General features: G+C 39.7%; 1 protein-coding gene across 8 annotated transcripts in view; it reads right to left on the bottom strand.

Moving 5' to 3' along the window:
• Window positions 1-17,199, bottom strand: part of ATP11A (ATPase phospholipid transporting 11A) — a 121,823-nt gene that overhangs the window by 30,115 nt on the left and 74,509 nt on the right. For 6 of the 8 annotated variants that reach the window (XR_011853144.1, XM_072135588.1, XM_072135585.1 and 3 more), the window contains exons 17-28: window positions 17,022-17,125; window positions 15,829-16,010; window positions 14,318-14,569; window positions 12,888-13,062; window positions 10,988-11,090; window positions 7,029-7,174; window positions 6,877-6,936; window positions 6,638-6,765; window positions 5,914-6,049; window positions 4,949-4,972; window positions 2,797-2,862; window positions 1,827-1,930 (exon numbers count right to left, since the gene is read on the bottom strand). Coding sequence is in view for 7 of the 8 variants with exons in the window: in XM_072135588.1 (XP_071991689.1) it covers window positions 1,827-1,930; window positions 2,797-2,862; window positions 4,949-4,972; window positions 5,914-6,049; window positions 6,638-6,765; window positions 6,877-6,936; window positions 7,029-7,174; window positions 10,988-11,090; window positions 12,888-13,062; window positions 14,318-14,569; window positions 15,829-16,010; window positions 17,022-17,125 (1,480 nt within the window). In the remaining variant the exon portion in view is untranslated. The remainder of the gene's footprint in view (window positions 1-1,826; window positions 1,931-2,796; window positions 2,863-4,948; window positions 4,973-5,913; window positions 6,050-6,637; window positions 6,766-6,876; window positions 6,937-7,028; window positions 7,175-10,987; window positions 11,091-12,887; window positions 13,063-14,317; window positions 14,570-15,828; window positions 16,011-17,021; window positions 17,126-17,199) is intronic. The other 2 variants (XM_072135586.1, XM_072135591.1) reach the window with 1 other exon arrangement.

Raw genomic sequence — 17,199 nt, 5'->3', positions numbered from 1 at the left:
ACATACACTGTATTGTGTCGAAAAATAGCATTTAAAGTATAACTGGAACCAGTGAAAAGTAAAGGAGGAAGTGGGGACGTCCTTAGCCCCAATACTTCAGACTACACTTTCCCAGATGACAATGTACTGAGGATGCAAGGTTTTTTCACTCTACATATTTGATATAACAATATTCTTAAGTTTATTGTTAAGTTTAATTTTTAAAGGGAACATGTCACCGCTGTTCGAAAAAAAATAGCATTAGACAGGTTCCCATAGAGCCTCATATGCCTAAGGGCACCCTTTTTGTAACTAAGTTGATCAATGCTCACAAGTGGAAGAAATGAACTTGCAGAGAATCCAGCGAGTCGGACTGGGAGTATACTCACGCTTGAGTCTAGAATCATCAGCTCCTCCTCGTTCCACTCCTCTTTCCGAAATGTCACTTGGCTGTCTAGCCGAATTCTCGCACTTGCGCATAAGCCGTATGCAGCTGCCATGTGCAGTGAGCGTTTGAGCATTCTGCGGCTTCTGCTCACTGCGCATGCGTGGCTCCTCCCCTTTTGCATGCAGAGTGAGGTGGCGGAGGCCACGGAATGCTCAATCGCTCACTGCCCATGACAGCCACATGCGGCTTATGCGGAAGCGTGAGAATTCAGCGAGACGGCCAAGTGACATTTCAGAAAGAGGAGTGGAATGAGGAGGAGCTGATGATGTGCTGAGGAGGCGGCATCTAGACTCAAGCATAAGAGAAAGCTGGGTAACCACTTTTGAGGAACCTATGATAGTGTATATATTGGAAGTTTCTCAGATTCATTTATGCATAATATGTTGCAATATATGCAGACAACGTATCATATCAACTAGAATAATGTGACCTTAGGTAGTTCTATAATTGGCCACATTGGCCCGTATGTACTATTAGCCTCACTATTGTGCAGCGGGTGACACATTCATGAAGACTGGAGTTTGGTCGACATGTGCGCCTCATTTCTGTTGGGCTTGCTAAAATAAAAGTGGCAGCCGATGCGAATACCTGAATGTGAGCACCAGAACACCTCTTTCTGTGCAGGAGATTGCACTAAGCACGCCGCAACACAAGCGCAGACACTTCATAAATACACGAGCAACCAGTTTGCACATGTATTTATGTGCAGTCTATGCAATGGCGCAGACATCAGGCCCATTGTTTTTCACCTAAACTTGCCTAGTTATCATTCTTCACTATATTGAAAACACTAAAATTGACATATAACATGTGAAGAAATCTTTGAGGCATCATCTACAGTTAACAGAAGTTATATGATGTCACAATAGGGCACATTTACACAGGGCTTTGCGCCTGTCTTTTGACGGACTGTCCAAATTCTTTTGGGTGTAAACGGCTTGCACAGGTATTTAAGAAGTGCCCGCACCACTAATGTGTAGCACGCAACCCTTTGTGGCGCAGCTGCGCTAGTCACCATGCAACATAAATTAGGGGGCATTCCGGCACTCAGCCAGACCATGTGGCGGATTTAACATGCAAAATCTGTCAGACGCCCTATGTTAAAGGTGCACCACAAAAAAGTTGGTGAACTCTGTCTGGCCAGTGCAGAGAAACAACAGATTCGTGATTCCTGGTGCACGTTCTCAATAAATCTGTCATAGCCAGTATTAGACACGGGCAGAGCACTTTTAGTGCTGTTTCCTACATTAATAGTAAGTCCAAACCCACATGCACCCCAGAAACTGTTGAAGTAAACATCTGGCAGATACTTCATCTTGTATAATGTGACCGGTAAATAAGATTGAATAACCTGTATACCAATGTACCATTATGGAAAAGAATGCCTTACTAGACTTACCAGACTATTCCTCCCCAAAGCAAGGAGAACACAATATAGAAAACAAGTGATCCCCAAATAACAAAGTGGTTTATCCATGTCCAGTATTGTGTATCCAGTGCAAGCTGAAAACAAAAAAAAACATTATATGGAATGTAAATGCAATTTGATGCATTCATATGAATATTTTGTCAATGTTGCCATAACATAACTATTGTTACAATACTCCTTATCCAGATATAGGGTATAAAGAGCATTCATCATTTTATACATAATAAATAAACCCTCACTAAGCCTCTATTCAATGCTGACTTTCTGCTTTTAACAACTATACAAACACTTTAGAATAGCTAGCTGACAGGTATATGCACACAAATGTGAAAATAAGCCATTAAATAGGAGAGCAGGTCATAGTTAGAACCATGATTCACAGATCACTCACAGACTATAGTTTATGAGGATTCATGAAACAACGGATGCAAAACTGCAAATCGATGCAAATCTGCCGTGAAAAATTGACTTAAACATCATTTTCAGAATGTTCTTGTACAGGTAGCCTTATACATAGCACATAGCATAAGTAACTCAGCTACGCAGTGATTGTGTACTAAATCAGGAGAAGGCTCATGTCCCATCGAAAATCCAATTGCCTAATCCTTCTTGTCCCCAATATCTGTTTTTGGAAAGAGTCAGAAGGCCTAAATATTAATAGAATAACCTGGAATTAGAGCAATATATGTCTGCACTTGACAGACCCCTTTAAAGAATATTAGAGCTTCAAACATTAATCCAACCTTTTTATACTGTTATCTATATTAAAGGTTTACTTAACCAAAATGTATATTGTTATAATACACCTAACAATGCAACAGAGACAGCAAAAGGTGAAATGATGAAAACACTAAATTATATACTACAGACACTAATAGGACCAATTGTAGAATCTTTTATTTGATTCACTTATATTAAATGTGCCAATGTCACACATTACCTTTAGTGTCACTGTAAATACCAGGACGGTAAAGACTAGTGTTCCAAATGTCCAGTTTCCCAGCATCTATGTAATACAATACAAAAAAAATAAGTTACTTTATGGATTAAGGCTTTGTCCTACATATAAGATACTGTGTGCATCATAGCTGGGCACCAGGGGCGTAACTACAGTGGCAGCTACGGGACTCGCAGTGTCAGGGGGCCCGGCCACCTGACTTGACACACTAAAGAATGAAGGATGTGTACCATTATATACATATTGAGGAGCACATTGTTCAGCATATTATGTATATTAAGTGGCGGAAATAAGTGTTTGTTAGTTTTTCTTTACGAAGCTCCTCTTATTCTGCACTTTTTACTTGTATTAATTGCACCTATTTGAACTTGTTTCCTGTATAAAAGACACCTGTCCATGCACTCAGTCACTCCACCCTCTCTACCATGGGCAAGATCAAAGAGCTGTCTAAGGACACCAGGGGCAATAAGCAAACAGCTTGGTGAGAAGACAACAACCATTGGCACAATTGTTAGAAAATGGAAGAAACACTAGACAACCGTAAATCTTCCTCAGTCTCCATGCAAAATTTCACCTCATGGGATAAGGATGATTTTAAGAAAGGTCAGGAATCAGCCTAGAACTACACAGGAGGACCGATCAATGACCTGAAGCTAGCTGGGAACACAATCTCAAAGGTCCCCCTACTGATGCCAGCACATGTCCAGGCCCATTTGAAGTTCCTCAATGATCAACTGGATAATACACAGGAGGTATAGGAGATGGTCATGTGGTCAGATGAGACCAAAATAGAACTTTTTAGTATCAACTCCCCTTGCTGGGCTTGAAGGAAGAAATGCATGAGTACAATCCTTTGTTTTCTGCAGAGGAACAGGACGACTACATTGTATTAAGGGAGGGTGGATGGGGCTATGTATCGTAAGATTTTGGACAATACCTCCTTCTCTCATTAAGAGCATTGTAGATGGGTTGTGGTTGGGTCTTTCAGTATGACAAGGACCCAAAACACACAGCCAAGGCAACTAAGGAGCCTTGTACAAAGTCCTTGTAATTACTCGAGTTCTCTGGGTTTTCAATAGTGACTATCTATCCTTAGACAGCAAATTGCCAGAGGTGTCAAGAGTTCCCCACTGATCTGATTTTGATGGCCAATTGGATTTAAAGAATAGGTTAAAATTAAACACCATTTGACAAATGCAAAAGTATAAACATAATTGGTACTACTGAAAATGTCCCATATAGCATAATTTACTCGTCAGATTGAACAATGTACTTAGAAACTATTGATCTTTTTTCCCTCCCAATTAGAAAGTAATATGCACCTTTACAGTATGTGCTACCACTAAAATAAGCTTTAATACTATATTTATGGAAAAATTGATGAGTTCTGGGTGTCAGTTGTGGCGCTAATGTGCGCGCCGGGGGCTTATTACCACTCTTTGAGGCATTTCCATTTCAGTTGAGACATATTTGTCTTAGTGGAGACTTTTCTTGAGACAAAAAGGTCTCAAAAAGTAGTAGAAGTGATACTTTCCCCCCTTGGTGTCTCAACACATCCATTTGCTATATGGATATTGAAAATCACCACAAGATCAAGCCAACAAGACAGAGTCACAATTCGATTGTCCAACTAGAGCCAAGAACTAGAGCCCTATGTCCTATTTTCATCTGAATATACATATAATTCAGATATCCAACCTCATAGGACTACACTGCCAATAATGTATATAATGTTTTGATTGAACCACATATGTAATGTATTGGAAAGTATAAGACTCTATAGGGCTGATTCTTTCATCCTTTAATGCCAGGCGAGCCTGAATTATGTAGTAGTTCTGACTCGCTCACTCACATCAGAATGGAAATCTATTTCAGCCATAACCTGCGCAATTTTCTGCTGCAGGTTAAGGTAAAGCAAAGAAAATCTAGCTGGCCAAGGCACCCCGACACAATCCACATTGTTCCCTGCTTTGGGTGCAAAAACCCAATAATAATGCAATTTCAACAATGTGTGCCAGAAATTATGACTTTGTCATGCTATGTACACCATTAAACTGGTGTAAATGGTCCCAGAAGAAGCATCTAATAAAAGTTGTAATAGAAAGGCACAGCATATCAAAACACAGACTCTTACCATGTATGTGTTGGTTGTCAAGATCTGATGAAAGCAACAGTGGCAAAAGCAAAAGAAACAGAAACATAAAAATACACAGCACAACAGAACAAGAAAATAAATCACAAAATGTAAAAGCTGGTGGTCTACATATCAATGCAAAACAGGATCAATAAAGGAAATGATCAGTGACAAAGGTGACCATATAGTGAATCTATTGATGGATTACAGTTCAGCACTACTGTTTAGTGGGGAAGAAGTTTCCGTACTCTGTGTATTATATAACGCTTTGAGTGTTGGCAGTCTGTGAAACAGGACATGGTCCTTGTATTAGCCCTCACTGGTTAAAATTTTTTTCTATTTGTCCTCAGCACTCTATCTCATTGTCCCTAGAAGAAGATTGGGCAAGATACATGGTAGGTGATATATGGTGATATAGACTGAGTATATACCTTACACCTTTGTTGCTTACATTGACATTATGGGGCTCATTTACTAAGGGTCGTGCACACACTTTTGTTGTTTACAGAATTATTGTTATTATGTGATTTTGTAGTCTTAATCATGTGTTGTTTTGGGTTTATTCTTTTTTGTGTGGACTTTTTCTCAGGGGAATTTATTATTGTATTTTACGTTTTGCTTTGACTTAAACCTACCAAAATTAAAATGGACTGGAATTAGCAAATGTTATAAACAAGCAATGTCAGAAATGACTTATTATCATCAGATATGATAATAAAAAGAAAACAGTAAAGCAAAAAGCAGTAAGAAGACAAACACAGCCTCAAACATACATTTTTGACTACACGCTTTTGAGTAGGAAAATACAAAGTTACTACATAAAAAATATAAAGAAAACAATTCCTTACATATTAAATAAATTATGAATATATATTATGAACAATGTGTCATATACAACACTGAAAACAGAATGCAGTTGTTCGTATAGGATATGCTTTTATAACATTGGATGTTCCAGGCCTTACCTGCCCATTGCTAGTCACAGTAGCATTGTCAAACAAGAAATAAGCCCCAAAGAAAAATACCACAGCATCAAACAACCCCAGGAAGGTCCAATAAATAAACAGACGCCAGCGCAGCAGTGCATTCTTTGCAATGTCCCTGTGTAAGAAAAAATATATAGGTTGTTAATTGTTGTCCTCAGCATTTTCTCCTGTTTGACACATACATTCACTGATTTGTATTGACTTCATTAGGAAATTACTTTCTCACTGTAATTTAATCACCATGACAACATACAATATACTTCTTCAAAGACGGGATCAATGGGACATAATATCACATGAAGACGCCGACACAGCATCTTACGATGTACATACAGGTGTGATATTTTTTTCTCTCCCCGGGGAAAAGGAAAGCACATGAGAGATATATCACCCATAAAGAGTACCTCACTTACAGAGCACCCCATTATACAGCACCCCTCCTGACCTATGGCTGTATGGCACTCCACCTCAGTTATAGACCATTTGCTATACTGTGTCCTCTTCTATATATCACCTCCTTCCAATACTGTGCCCCCCTTTATACAGCAACCCCCAACACCATACAGTAACCGTCTCTACTTTTCACACTCCCCTAAACCCCTAATCTCCTGCTTATTTGGTGGAGACGGGAGTAGTGATTTTTGTTTTCAGCCATGGACATACAGTAAATAAACCTTTTATATTTCATCTCTATATATTATACCTGTATAGTGTCGGGTTTCTTTTCAGCATCTCCATACTGACATGTTGCTCAATTAGACTATACAATAGGATAGGCAGTGAAGTGAAGCTGATATTGTACAGTGTCAGATATGCCGTGTCATATAAAGGCTGCAAGATAACAAAAGATGCTGAGCAAAGTATTTTAATGTGACTGGTAAGAGAAAAATGTAAAGTAGCAGAAAAAAAAATCGACAGTAAATAACATATTGTACTACTGACCTGTTGTGAAAATCCACAGAAGAACTGGTATAAAAACTGAGGGAAAATAAAGCAGACATTCTGAAAGACAAGCACAAAGGATTGTGGAGTGAGGAGCCTGCTCCGTGCTGAGCTACACACTTTATAGTCTCTTTATTATGGATTGCTCTCACCTTATAAAAAAAGTACTGGACAAGCTCCGCTATTCTAACATAATAAAAATGACCATGGACAAGCAGCATCTTTTTTAAATGCTTAAACTTAGGAATTGCATAGTCACTGTTCCTGGCTGCCTGTCGCCCCTCCTTCCCAATGATACCTGCAATACAAAAAGGTAAACCTGAAGCCAATTCATCACAACGTCTCTCTATGTGTATTCTATGTAAGGAAAGTAATAAGGGTGTTGGTGTTACACATTATTGTATCACAGATTGTAATTTACTTTTAATTACTTCAGTTTCCCCTTGATACGACCCTATAACTTCAGACTTAGGGTCGAGTGGCTGCCATCTTGGATTTTTGTGTCAGATTGTGGAGCTGAGTGTCTGTCTCTGCTATGTAGCTGTAGCCACTCCCCCTGCCCAGAGCTCAGAGACACTGACTGATTACATCTTGTCAGCACATGGTGAGCAGAGAGAGGGGATGCAAACTACGAGCTACACGGAGATAAGTGATCTGGGGGAAGGGAGAGTGAGATGTAGCAGTGTGTGTGTAATAGGCATTTAATGGATCTCATGATCTGTGAGATGTAGCGGTGCTGCGTGTGCAATAGGCATCTCATCATCTCTGATTTGTCTCATCTCTCTGTCTATGTGTTAGTACAATGTCAGAAGCCAAATGAAAGTGCATATAAACCCTGTACCCTGATAATGTAACAACATTGTCACCCACCAGAACTAGATGGATAATACAGTAATGTGTCTGCTCAGAGAGGCCTCGCCCACACCCTGGGATTTCACACTGAGCGGCCTAGAGAGTGTTAGGAGCTAAAGCAACAATAACACTGAGTAACATTGTAAAGTAAGGGGTTAAAATGATCTTTATTGTGTTAACATCACTAGGGGATTGAGATGGAAGAATTTTCTTTTGTGGGAAAACCCCTTAAAGGGGTATTCTCGTCTGGGCATTCACATGCAGTTTGATTAATCTGCCATTAATAAACATTTCTTCAATTAGATGTTATTAAAAAAAATGTTCCTGTGTGAAGATAATTTTCCATAGATGTAGTGATATGGTCCCTTAGAAACGAGATAGCTTCCTGAGATACGGCCACCTCTGCTGAAGGGATTGCACAAATAAACAAAAAGTTTTTGTATATGAAATATCTGAGAATTACTACATGTCCCACAGCCGTCCTGTGGTAATGATTGCTGAATCCTGGTGGTCAGGCAGGGCTCAATAATACATGTCTGGTCACTGCTGCCTAAATGTGACGTGGTCGTAACCGAGGAAGCCATCTCGTTTCTAAGGGACAACATGGCTATGTTTATGGGAAATTATCTTCACACAGAAACATTTTTTTTAATAACATCCAATTGAAGAAATGTTTATATATGGAAGATTAATGAAACTGAATGTGAATGCCGAGACGAGAATACCCCTTTAAGGACGCAGGGTATTTTCGCTAATTTCTCGCTCTCCATCTTCAAAAATCCATAACTTTTTCATTTTTCCGTGTACAGACCTGTGTGAGGGCTTATTTTGTGTGTAACAAATTTTACTTTCCCATGATGTTATTTATTATTCCATGCCATGTAGTGGGAAGCCGCAAAAAAATTCCAAATGTGGAAAAATTGAAAAAACTGCATGTGCGTTACGTTCTTGTGGGCTCAGTTTTTACGACTTTCACTCTGCCCTCAAAATAACACCTCTACTTTATTCTTTGGTTCGGTACGATCGTGGTGATACCAAATTTATATAGGTTTTATTGTGTTTTAATACATTTTCAAAATTTTTGCCATCTTCTGACGCAAATAACTTTTTCATACTTTGGCGCATGGAGCTGTGTGAGGTGTCATTTTTTGCAAAATGAGCCGACGTTCTCATTGCTACCATTTTGAGGACTGTGCGACATTTTGATCATTTTTTATTACATTTTTTATGTCATCTAAAAAGGTGTAAAAGTCGCGTTTTGGACATTTGGGCGCCATTTGCTGTTCCGGAGGTCACCACCGTCAATAACCGTTTTTATATTTTGATAGATCGGGCATTTTGGGACGCGGCGATACCTAATGTGTCTGTGATTTTTACTATTTATTATATTTTATATCAGTTCTAGGGAAAGGGGGGTGATTTGAACTTTTAATATTTTATTATTTTTTTTTACATTTTTAAAACTTTTTTTTTTTCTTTTTTTTCCCACTATTTCTTAGACCCCCTAGATGGTCTGATCGCTCCTGCCATATACTGCAATACTACTGTATCGCAGTATATGGCATTTCTGCTCACTATACATTACAATGAGCCACAGGTTCATTGTAATGGATATGAAGAAGCCATGTATCCTCGGGTCAAATGAAGACCCGAGGCTACCATGGCAACCGATCGCCGCCCCCCGATGACGTTCGGGGGAGCGGCGATAGGAGGTAAGATGGCGGCGCCCATGCGCCGCCAAATTCAAAGTGCCGCCGGCGACTTTGCCGGCGGCAAAGAAAAGGTTAACACCCGCGATCGGTGCAAGCACCGACCGCGGGTGATAGCGATGGGTCTTTGCTACGATATGCACCAAAGCCCATCTCTGTATGAAGAAGGCTCAGCCCGTGAGCCTTCTTCATACAACCTTCACAGCTCCATGGCGGATATATCCGTCACGGAGCGTGAAGGGGTTAAGGTCACAACCTAAAATGGCCTTCAGGACACAGACTTTTTTATGTTTTTCCCTGCTCAAATTCAAAAAGACATAACTTTTATATTTTTTTGTCTTACACGGGCATATGAGGGCTTGTTTTTTTGCTGTAAGATTTCTATTTTCCAATAGGTTAATTTTTATGGTAAAAATAGCATGACGATTCAAATTTCAATGGAACAGAATAAAACAGCTGTTTTCCACTTGTTTTTTAATTAAAACTTTCACGCATTTCACCATACAGTATGATAAACATGATAAAATCATACTATAGGTTAGAACAATCAAGCAAACACCAAACATGTACAGGTTTTCTTACCTTTTACTACTTTAGCAAATAAAAACTCCTTTATAACCACATTTTCATATTTGTCATGATATTCTAAGAGCTATACCTTTTTTATTCCCAAATCAAAAGAGGATTATTAGATCTTGTTTATTGTGGAAAAGGTAACGGTTAGATTGGTACAATTATAGGGTACATTGGACTTTTTGATCACTTTTTATTACATTGTTATACCCACAATCATGTTAAGGGGAGCCGGGAAAGTGACAACGGGGATGGTGTTCCCTCTGTCTCTCTCCTTAGGTGTTGCGATCATGCTTCATCATGGCTGCCAAGAAGTAAAACTGCCCTGCAAGGAGAGATCTTCCTGCCAGGCAGATGCAGGAGGGACCTGGCTGTATGTAATAGCCGGTCTATGGCTGCGGATTGCGGTTGCACACTGACAGTGACAGTGCGATCCTAAATAGATCGCCCAAATGTGGCAATGGCCTGCTAATTAGGGCAATCTATTTCGTCCTATGTCTTCAATGAGTTAAAGAGAAACTGTCATGACAGAAACACACTATAACCAAAACTGTACCTTCTAGATTACTGAAATGGTTCCCTCATTCCTTCTGTATGTTGCAGATTTGGGTTTTTATTCACCCCGGTTTCTATTATATATATAAGTCAAGGAGGCAGGAGAGCTCTTGGATCCAGTAAAGCCAGAGGATGCACCACCCGACACCTTAATAACAATTGCATGAGTGGGGTTTCAAACTCGATTGCATGAGCAGGGGGCAGTGCCAAGAGGTTTATGGAGGGGCGGGATATAGATCTATAAGAGAAACTGAGGCTTATAAAAGTCTTTTTTGGGCCGAGTCTGCAACGTACAGAAGGAACACATGAGCATGAAAAAACAACTACAGTAACCTACAAGATACTGTTTGGAGTTTATAATGTAGGTAACGATAGGTTCCCTTAACATAATGTAGCTTTAGCTTAAGTAAAAATTGGCTTACCAATTCCAACATGTGCTTCAAGAATCATACTGACATCATTTGCACCATCTCCTATTGCAAGTGTTATTGGATGTTCTCTTGATGTCTTTATTAATTTGACAATCTGCAACATAAAAAACAACGTAATATAAAATGTAGATTATATCAGAAGAAAAAAAATAGGAGGACTATAAGAGAGTGTGAAAACCAGGCAGACTCCATTCTGGATAAAAGCAGGATTGTAGGCACTCTATCTGCAAATGATATTGGGGGAGATTTAATAATCTGCCTATGAAAGAATTCTGCTGTAGTTTGCACTAAAAAAAAGTGTCTGCACCACATTTATAAAGGGTTTTAGAGTTTTCTGGCTTTCCTATGATGAGCTCCATAAAAGGGACGTGGCCTGTGAGAAGTGGGCATTGCCTCGTGGCAAAACGGTCCATGCACCAAAAATACTGCTGACCCAACAGAATTTTTTCCTAATTTTCTGCCGTAAAGTAAGCCAACTAATATGAGGTGTGCAGTACGACTAGACAGTCTTATACTGTGCCAGATTTATCATCCAGCATTAAACACTTATATGAATCTGGTGCAGAATAAGACTATCTAGTCTAACTCTGCACTATCTAACCATAGGACGCTTTTTATAAATCTGCCCCACTATGTTTTAATTCACTGCTCTCTCAATTCCAAAAGTATTTGGACAACATGTTTTGCCACCAAAAGTGCCTCTTCAAGAGGGATAATAAATGAAGTCAACTGAGTAAGTAAACTCTGAGGCATGTTGAGTTTATTTGGTAAGAATACGAGAAGTCATCTTTTCAAAGATCATACTTTCAGATCAGCCTTTTGATCAGCCTCAAAGATCAGCCTTTTGATGTCAATGTTTCAAATACTTTTGGAAAAACTGCTTTTACTTATTGCTGTTGAGCTGCAGTCTTTTCTTTGCAAAAAAAAGGCATCCATGCGCTCCTCAACTGCTAAGGGGCAAAGGGGGAGTCACCAGAGCACATGTCCCCAGAACACTTTACTCCCTCCAACTCTCCAACGCCCGCTGTGTGCTGAAATCTTTTTTTACCAAGTACAGGAGTAGAGTCCCTAAACAATACTATTACGTTAGTACTTTATGTACAAAAAAATGCATTGTAGATTTCCTTTAATTTAGGACCACAAGCTCACTTTGCCTAAAAAAGGATTATCACTAAACAAGATAAAATGACTGCTGTCTTATGTCAAAAACCCATCATAAAAATTATCAGGACAGGCTAGGTGGTTCATTAAAGGAAATCTACCATCAAAATCAAACATGATAAACCAGGGATACTTTCTCATAGATTCAGGCATTGTGACTGTGGCAATCTTTAAAATTATTCTAATGAGCCCCCTGAGGTTACCAGAGCTCCTACAAGCTGCAGCTTTACAGACCGTAACACTGTCTCATCCTCCTACTGCTCCCTCTGCCTGATGTTCCTGATTGTGCCGGCCTGCACAATGTAACTGCCTGTGAATCGGCAGCATGGAGGGGCCCTGGTAAAAACCACAGGAGACCTGGCTCATTAGCATCATTTAAAAGTTTATTTTAAAAAAGGAGGCCATGGATAACAAATATAAGAACATTATAACAGTCAGAGTGCCTAGATGTATGAGTAAGTGTCGCTGGTTTATCATGATGGATTTTGGTGTTAGATGATGTCTTGGTCATATTGTCTGTGCTAGGATAAGACTTCCACTTTTAGACAATTAGACTGTAGGTTCATCAAATGAAAGCAATATGCAAATGTTACTTTGAAGGACTTGGAACAGTTAATGTAAGAAAACAGTGTGTGGTCGTGGATTATAGCTAGCTCTAGGGCAATGCTTTTCACAGTAAAATACTTCATGCATAACTAAAATTGCACATGGCCTTGAGCTTCATTAATACCTGTGCTTTCTGCAGCGGGGCCATTCGGCAGCACAACACTGCACTACAATTCCTGCAGATCTCCAGGAATACCTCTCTGTAATTTGTAGAGCTCCCGTCTTCTCTGGGTTTCATTATTAATGAAAGTGCGGCTCCATCAATAATTAATCCGTAATCTTGGAAATCCGTTGAAAACCTACACCGTTTAGGAGAAAAACAAGCAGTATAAATTGGATGTAGTAGTCATCTATTACAGTCATTTGTCTAATGAAAATTAAACCTGAGCATCCAGGGACAATGAAGGGGTAAATCTACAGAAGTACAGCTATATAATCAGAGGAATTTATCTTCACATTTACTCTTTCAATATTAGCAACTAGTTGCAGTATAATTTGCTATTGACAATATAGATACCATCATGATTTCAAGATTGGATTAGAGATCACTTCTGCTGGAGGGATTGCACAAAGAAACAAAAGGTTTTTGTATATGTTTTGTATATGTCCGGGAGTTACTGCATGTCCCACAGCCATCCTGTGGTAATGATTGCTGAAGCCAGGTGGTCAGGCAGAGCTCAATACAGTATGTCTGTCCCACCAAGAGTCGGGGTGGTCATATCCAAGAAAGCTATCTCGTTTCTAAGGGACAACATGGCTACATTTATGAGGTATCATCTTAACACAAGAACGTTATTTTTAATAACATCCAATGGAAGAAATGTTTACATATGGCTAATGAATTAAATTAAATGTTAATGCCCAGATGGGAATACCCCTTTAAGTGTTGTTCACATTTAAATACATGAGAAATGAACTGCAATGGCACAGTCACTTCAGTGCTTCTGCTTCTAGCTATGCACACAGTGATGGGTGCGAAGCCCAGGTATCACACCCCTACTGATCCCCCACTATTGATTAAACCTAGACATTATCCTCATTATCTCAGATAACCCCTTTAAAGAGGAAATAAAAGGGAAATCATTTTATCTATTTTAAGCTTAGGATACCTGCCCCTATTGCAAAATGTTTCTATTGGAGAGTGGGAGAGACATTCACTTCCTTGCAGTGCACCCTTCTGTTTTCTTACATAAGACACCTTCATGACTCCCTGTGCTGCCTTCTATAACTCACAGGGGAAGTGTATTAATTACTGGCGTCCCCACAGCCCATTTTATGCCGCACCCACTTGGCATGGAGGTGGCGTAAAGCAGCTTGGGGGTTGCAACTCCTGCTCTTGCACCAGCTATTGGGACTTTAGACCTTGATAAATTCACCCCATACAGTACAATACAAGATTTTTTTTCTTGAAAAGCTAAACTTTCATGACCTGTTACTGCAGGGTAGTGGATGCCCCCTTTCCTGTCTATAGTCTTGGTTATGGCTATCCCACACAAGGGCTTCCCACACAAATAATTCAAGCTCTGGTATAAACTTGTATGTTGGGTCACATACCCTGAGAAATTGTCCCTGGTTAAGCTCTCGCTGTGCCTCAGGACAGTCTTGCTCAACTCAAAGAGCACATCATGTAAACTCTGCTCCTCTATTTTCTTTGTTGTCAGCTCCAGCAGCTGAGTATTTCTTCTGAACAGCTTGCAAGCATAACAGGTGGCAGCAGCAGTCTCCATTTTGTCTCCTGTCAGGACCCATACTTTAATGCCAGCTTTCTGTAAAGCTTCAATCGTGTCAGCTGCTTTTTCCTGCAGTCTGGTTAGATGAGAACAACATAAACTTTATAACTTGACATTGCTTTATACAAGTTTACAGTTATACATTTTACTTGTTAACTTCCTACATTTGACATTTCCATCACCACAGTACAACCCTCTTCAAAGAGAACCCATCAGATGGTAAGATGTAGGACACAATGGGGTTTACTTACTAAGAGTCTGCGGCGCAATTTCGCCGGTTTTTCCGGCGTTTTCAGGAATTGCACCGATGTGACTGGTATTTAACTAGGGATTGTGTTGCATGCGATCGGATTGTGGTGCGGCTGCGCTGGTTTTTATGCAACTGAAATCGGGGGGAGGGAGGCGTGCCGTTGGACGATCCGACTTATTCAGACTGAGCGCCAGATTTAACTTTAAAATTGTGTTCCGAGCCCAAGCACCAGGAAGAAGAAGGTGAACTCCGGCGGACCTGAGCAGGGAAGCAACACATGCAGGATATCGGGCGCACGATCTTAGTAAATCGCATTCCGGTCGGACAATGCACTTTCGGGGAATGCGTCAGGACAGGTAAGTAAATGTGCCCCAATATGGACACATGTATTGAGGAACACCTCTTAATTATTGTATTTAAATATTCCCTTCCATCCCATTGCCACGGGTATATAGAATCCTCCTCCTTGCCGTGAATCCTGCCTTTACATAATTTGTGGAAAAATGGGTCAGAACAGTTTGCCAAAATCCAATGTGGAATTTTAATACAATGTCACTTTCACAAAAAATGAGTCCATGGGCTTTCTTTCTTTTTATATATTTCACATTTAACTGTGAGACGTGAAAAAAAAAGTAATAAGTATTTTAGGAACCATTTCAACTCAAAGTGACATATAACAAATTTACAGAACTATTATTAAAGATCATAGTACATAGAAGTCACCAACAGAATGGGGGAGCATTACCAGACTATAGCGAGTGCACAGGCACACCCCCTTTATGCCCCCTCCTCAGCCGTGCCCTCCATGTAATTGCAATTATTTCAATGGTTGTAGGTCTGATAAGTCCGGATAAATTTCCCCCAATAAGTTCATTGTTGTCAAAGGAGGCAACCTGTTCCCAGAGGAATTTGTCAGTGGCTTATATACCTCTCATTATTGAAAAAAACACACACTCAGCCAAACTAAGCATGCTTGAGCCAACCCAAGCAAACATCATATGTCAAAAGTATAGGACATCTTAAGACAGAAAATCAAACACTACAATTTAGTATTAGTACAGAACTATAATAAAGTGTCAGTTCACCTGTCTTCCACTGCTGTGGCACCCAGTAAGATGAGGTTCTGCTCAATTTGTTCATAGGCCTCTGCCAGTTTTTTCTCTCTATCCTGCAGGGCTAGCTGCGCACTCCTGAGCAACTTTTCAGCAGCTGCATATTCCTCCTGTGAAAACCTTTTATATGCAATGCACAAAGTCCTCAGGCCTTCCTGTAGAGATGAAAAGGACAAGAAAAACATTAACCCATCGCAAGGAAAGCCATATACACATACAACAGTACCAACAGCATTGTACACATGATGTCCTGCCACAGTGCAAACACTGTCTACATACAATGGTCAAAAGAAATAGAAAATAATCCTTAGCATTCCCTGATTCATTCACCACGGTCTTAGATATCACTGGCACATAGCAAACAAGCAAGTGTTGTAAATCCATACACAGAATAAGGAATCATAGACTTTAACATACAGGGGGTCCCATCAAGTTGTATTTAGACAAAAAAAAGGTACGCACCAGTATAACATTTATTTATGCTTTACCAAATGAAAAATGTCCCATTGTTCACTTTATTATTTTAACATGAAATCTATAGACTATGGCCCACATTTAAGTGTTTGCACCAGTTTTCTGTCTGAATGTGCAAACTGCTTGCAAATGTATTTATAAAGTGTCTGCACCAGTTTTGTGTTGCGGCTGCATTGTGTCCAACAAGACAAAAATATGTGCTCCAAAAGGGACTTGTAACTGCTTAGTTAGAGTTTGAGCCACAATTACCCTGACGTGCTCCACAATTCTGCCGCATGAACAAAGTGCACAAAAAAAAAAGTGCACACTTCGCAAGCAGTGCAGGGGGCACCAGATTCATGAAGAAAGAGCACGACAATTCATGAATCTGGCGCCTCCTGAACATTTCACAGGCAAACTGCACATAGAGCAGCTTCCACTGTTTTTGATAAATGTGGGCCATTGTGACCCCTGCCCTGGAGTGTTTTCCTCGGTGCCATGGCTTTCACTTCACTAGAGCAGAAACTAGCTATAAAGAAAATTTTTATTTAAATATAACCATTTTAATGTAATGGTTTATGCTGCACTCTTTATGCTTATCAAAAAAATCTATTGAATAAATAATCATATATAACAATATCTTAAGCTATAAAATGGATTATTTAGCGTTAACAACATGCAATAGGAGAATATAAGAATTAAACATGACTTACCACAGCATTACGCTCAACCCTGGCTCGTATTTGATCAACTTTGCCTTCTCGGACTCTGGGAAATATAGAAGAATCTGCCCCTTTGCAAAATAAGAATATGTCACCTGTAAACAGAGAAATAAAGTGAGTAACTTTGTGCAAAAATCCTAAGCTTTCCCTTTTCATGAATCAAATGATT

This window comes from Engystomops pustulosus, chromosome 2 (genome assembly GCF_040894005.1).
Source record: "Engystomops pustulosus chromosome 2, aEngPut4.maternal, whole genome shotgun sequence".
In the NCBI taxonomy this organism is placed as follows: domain Eukaryota; kingdom Metazoa; phylum Chordata; class Amphibia; order Anura; family Leptodactylidae; genus Engystomops; species Engystomops pustulosus.
Note: the sequence above shows the minus strand (reverse complement) of the source record. Positions and strands in the feature narration are given on the sequence as shown.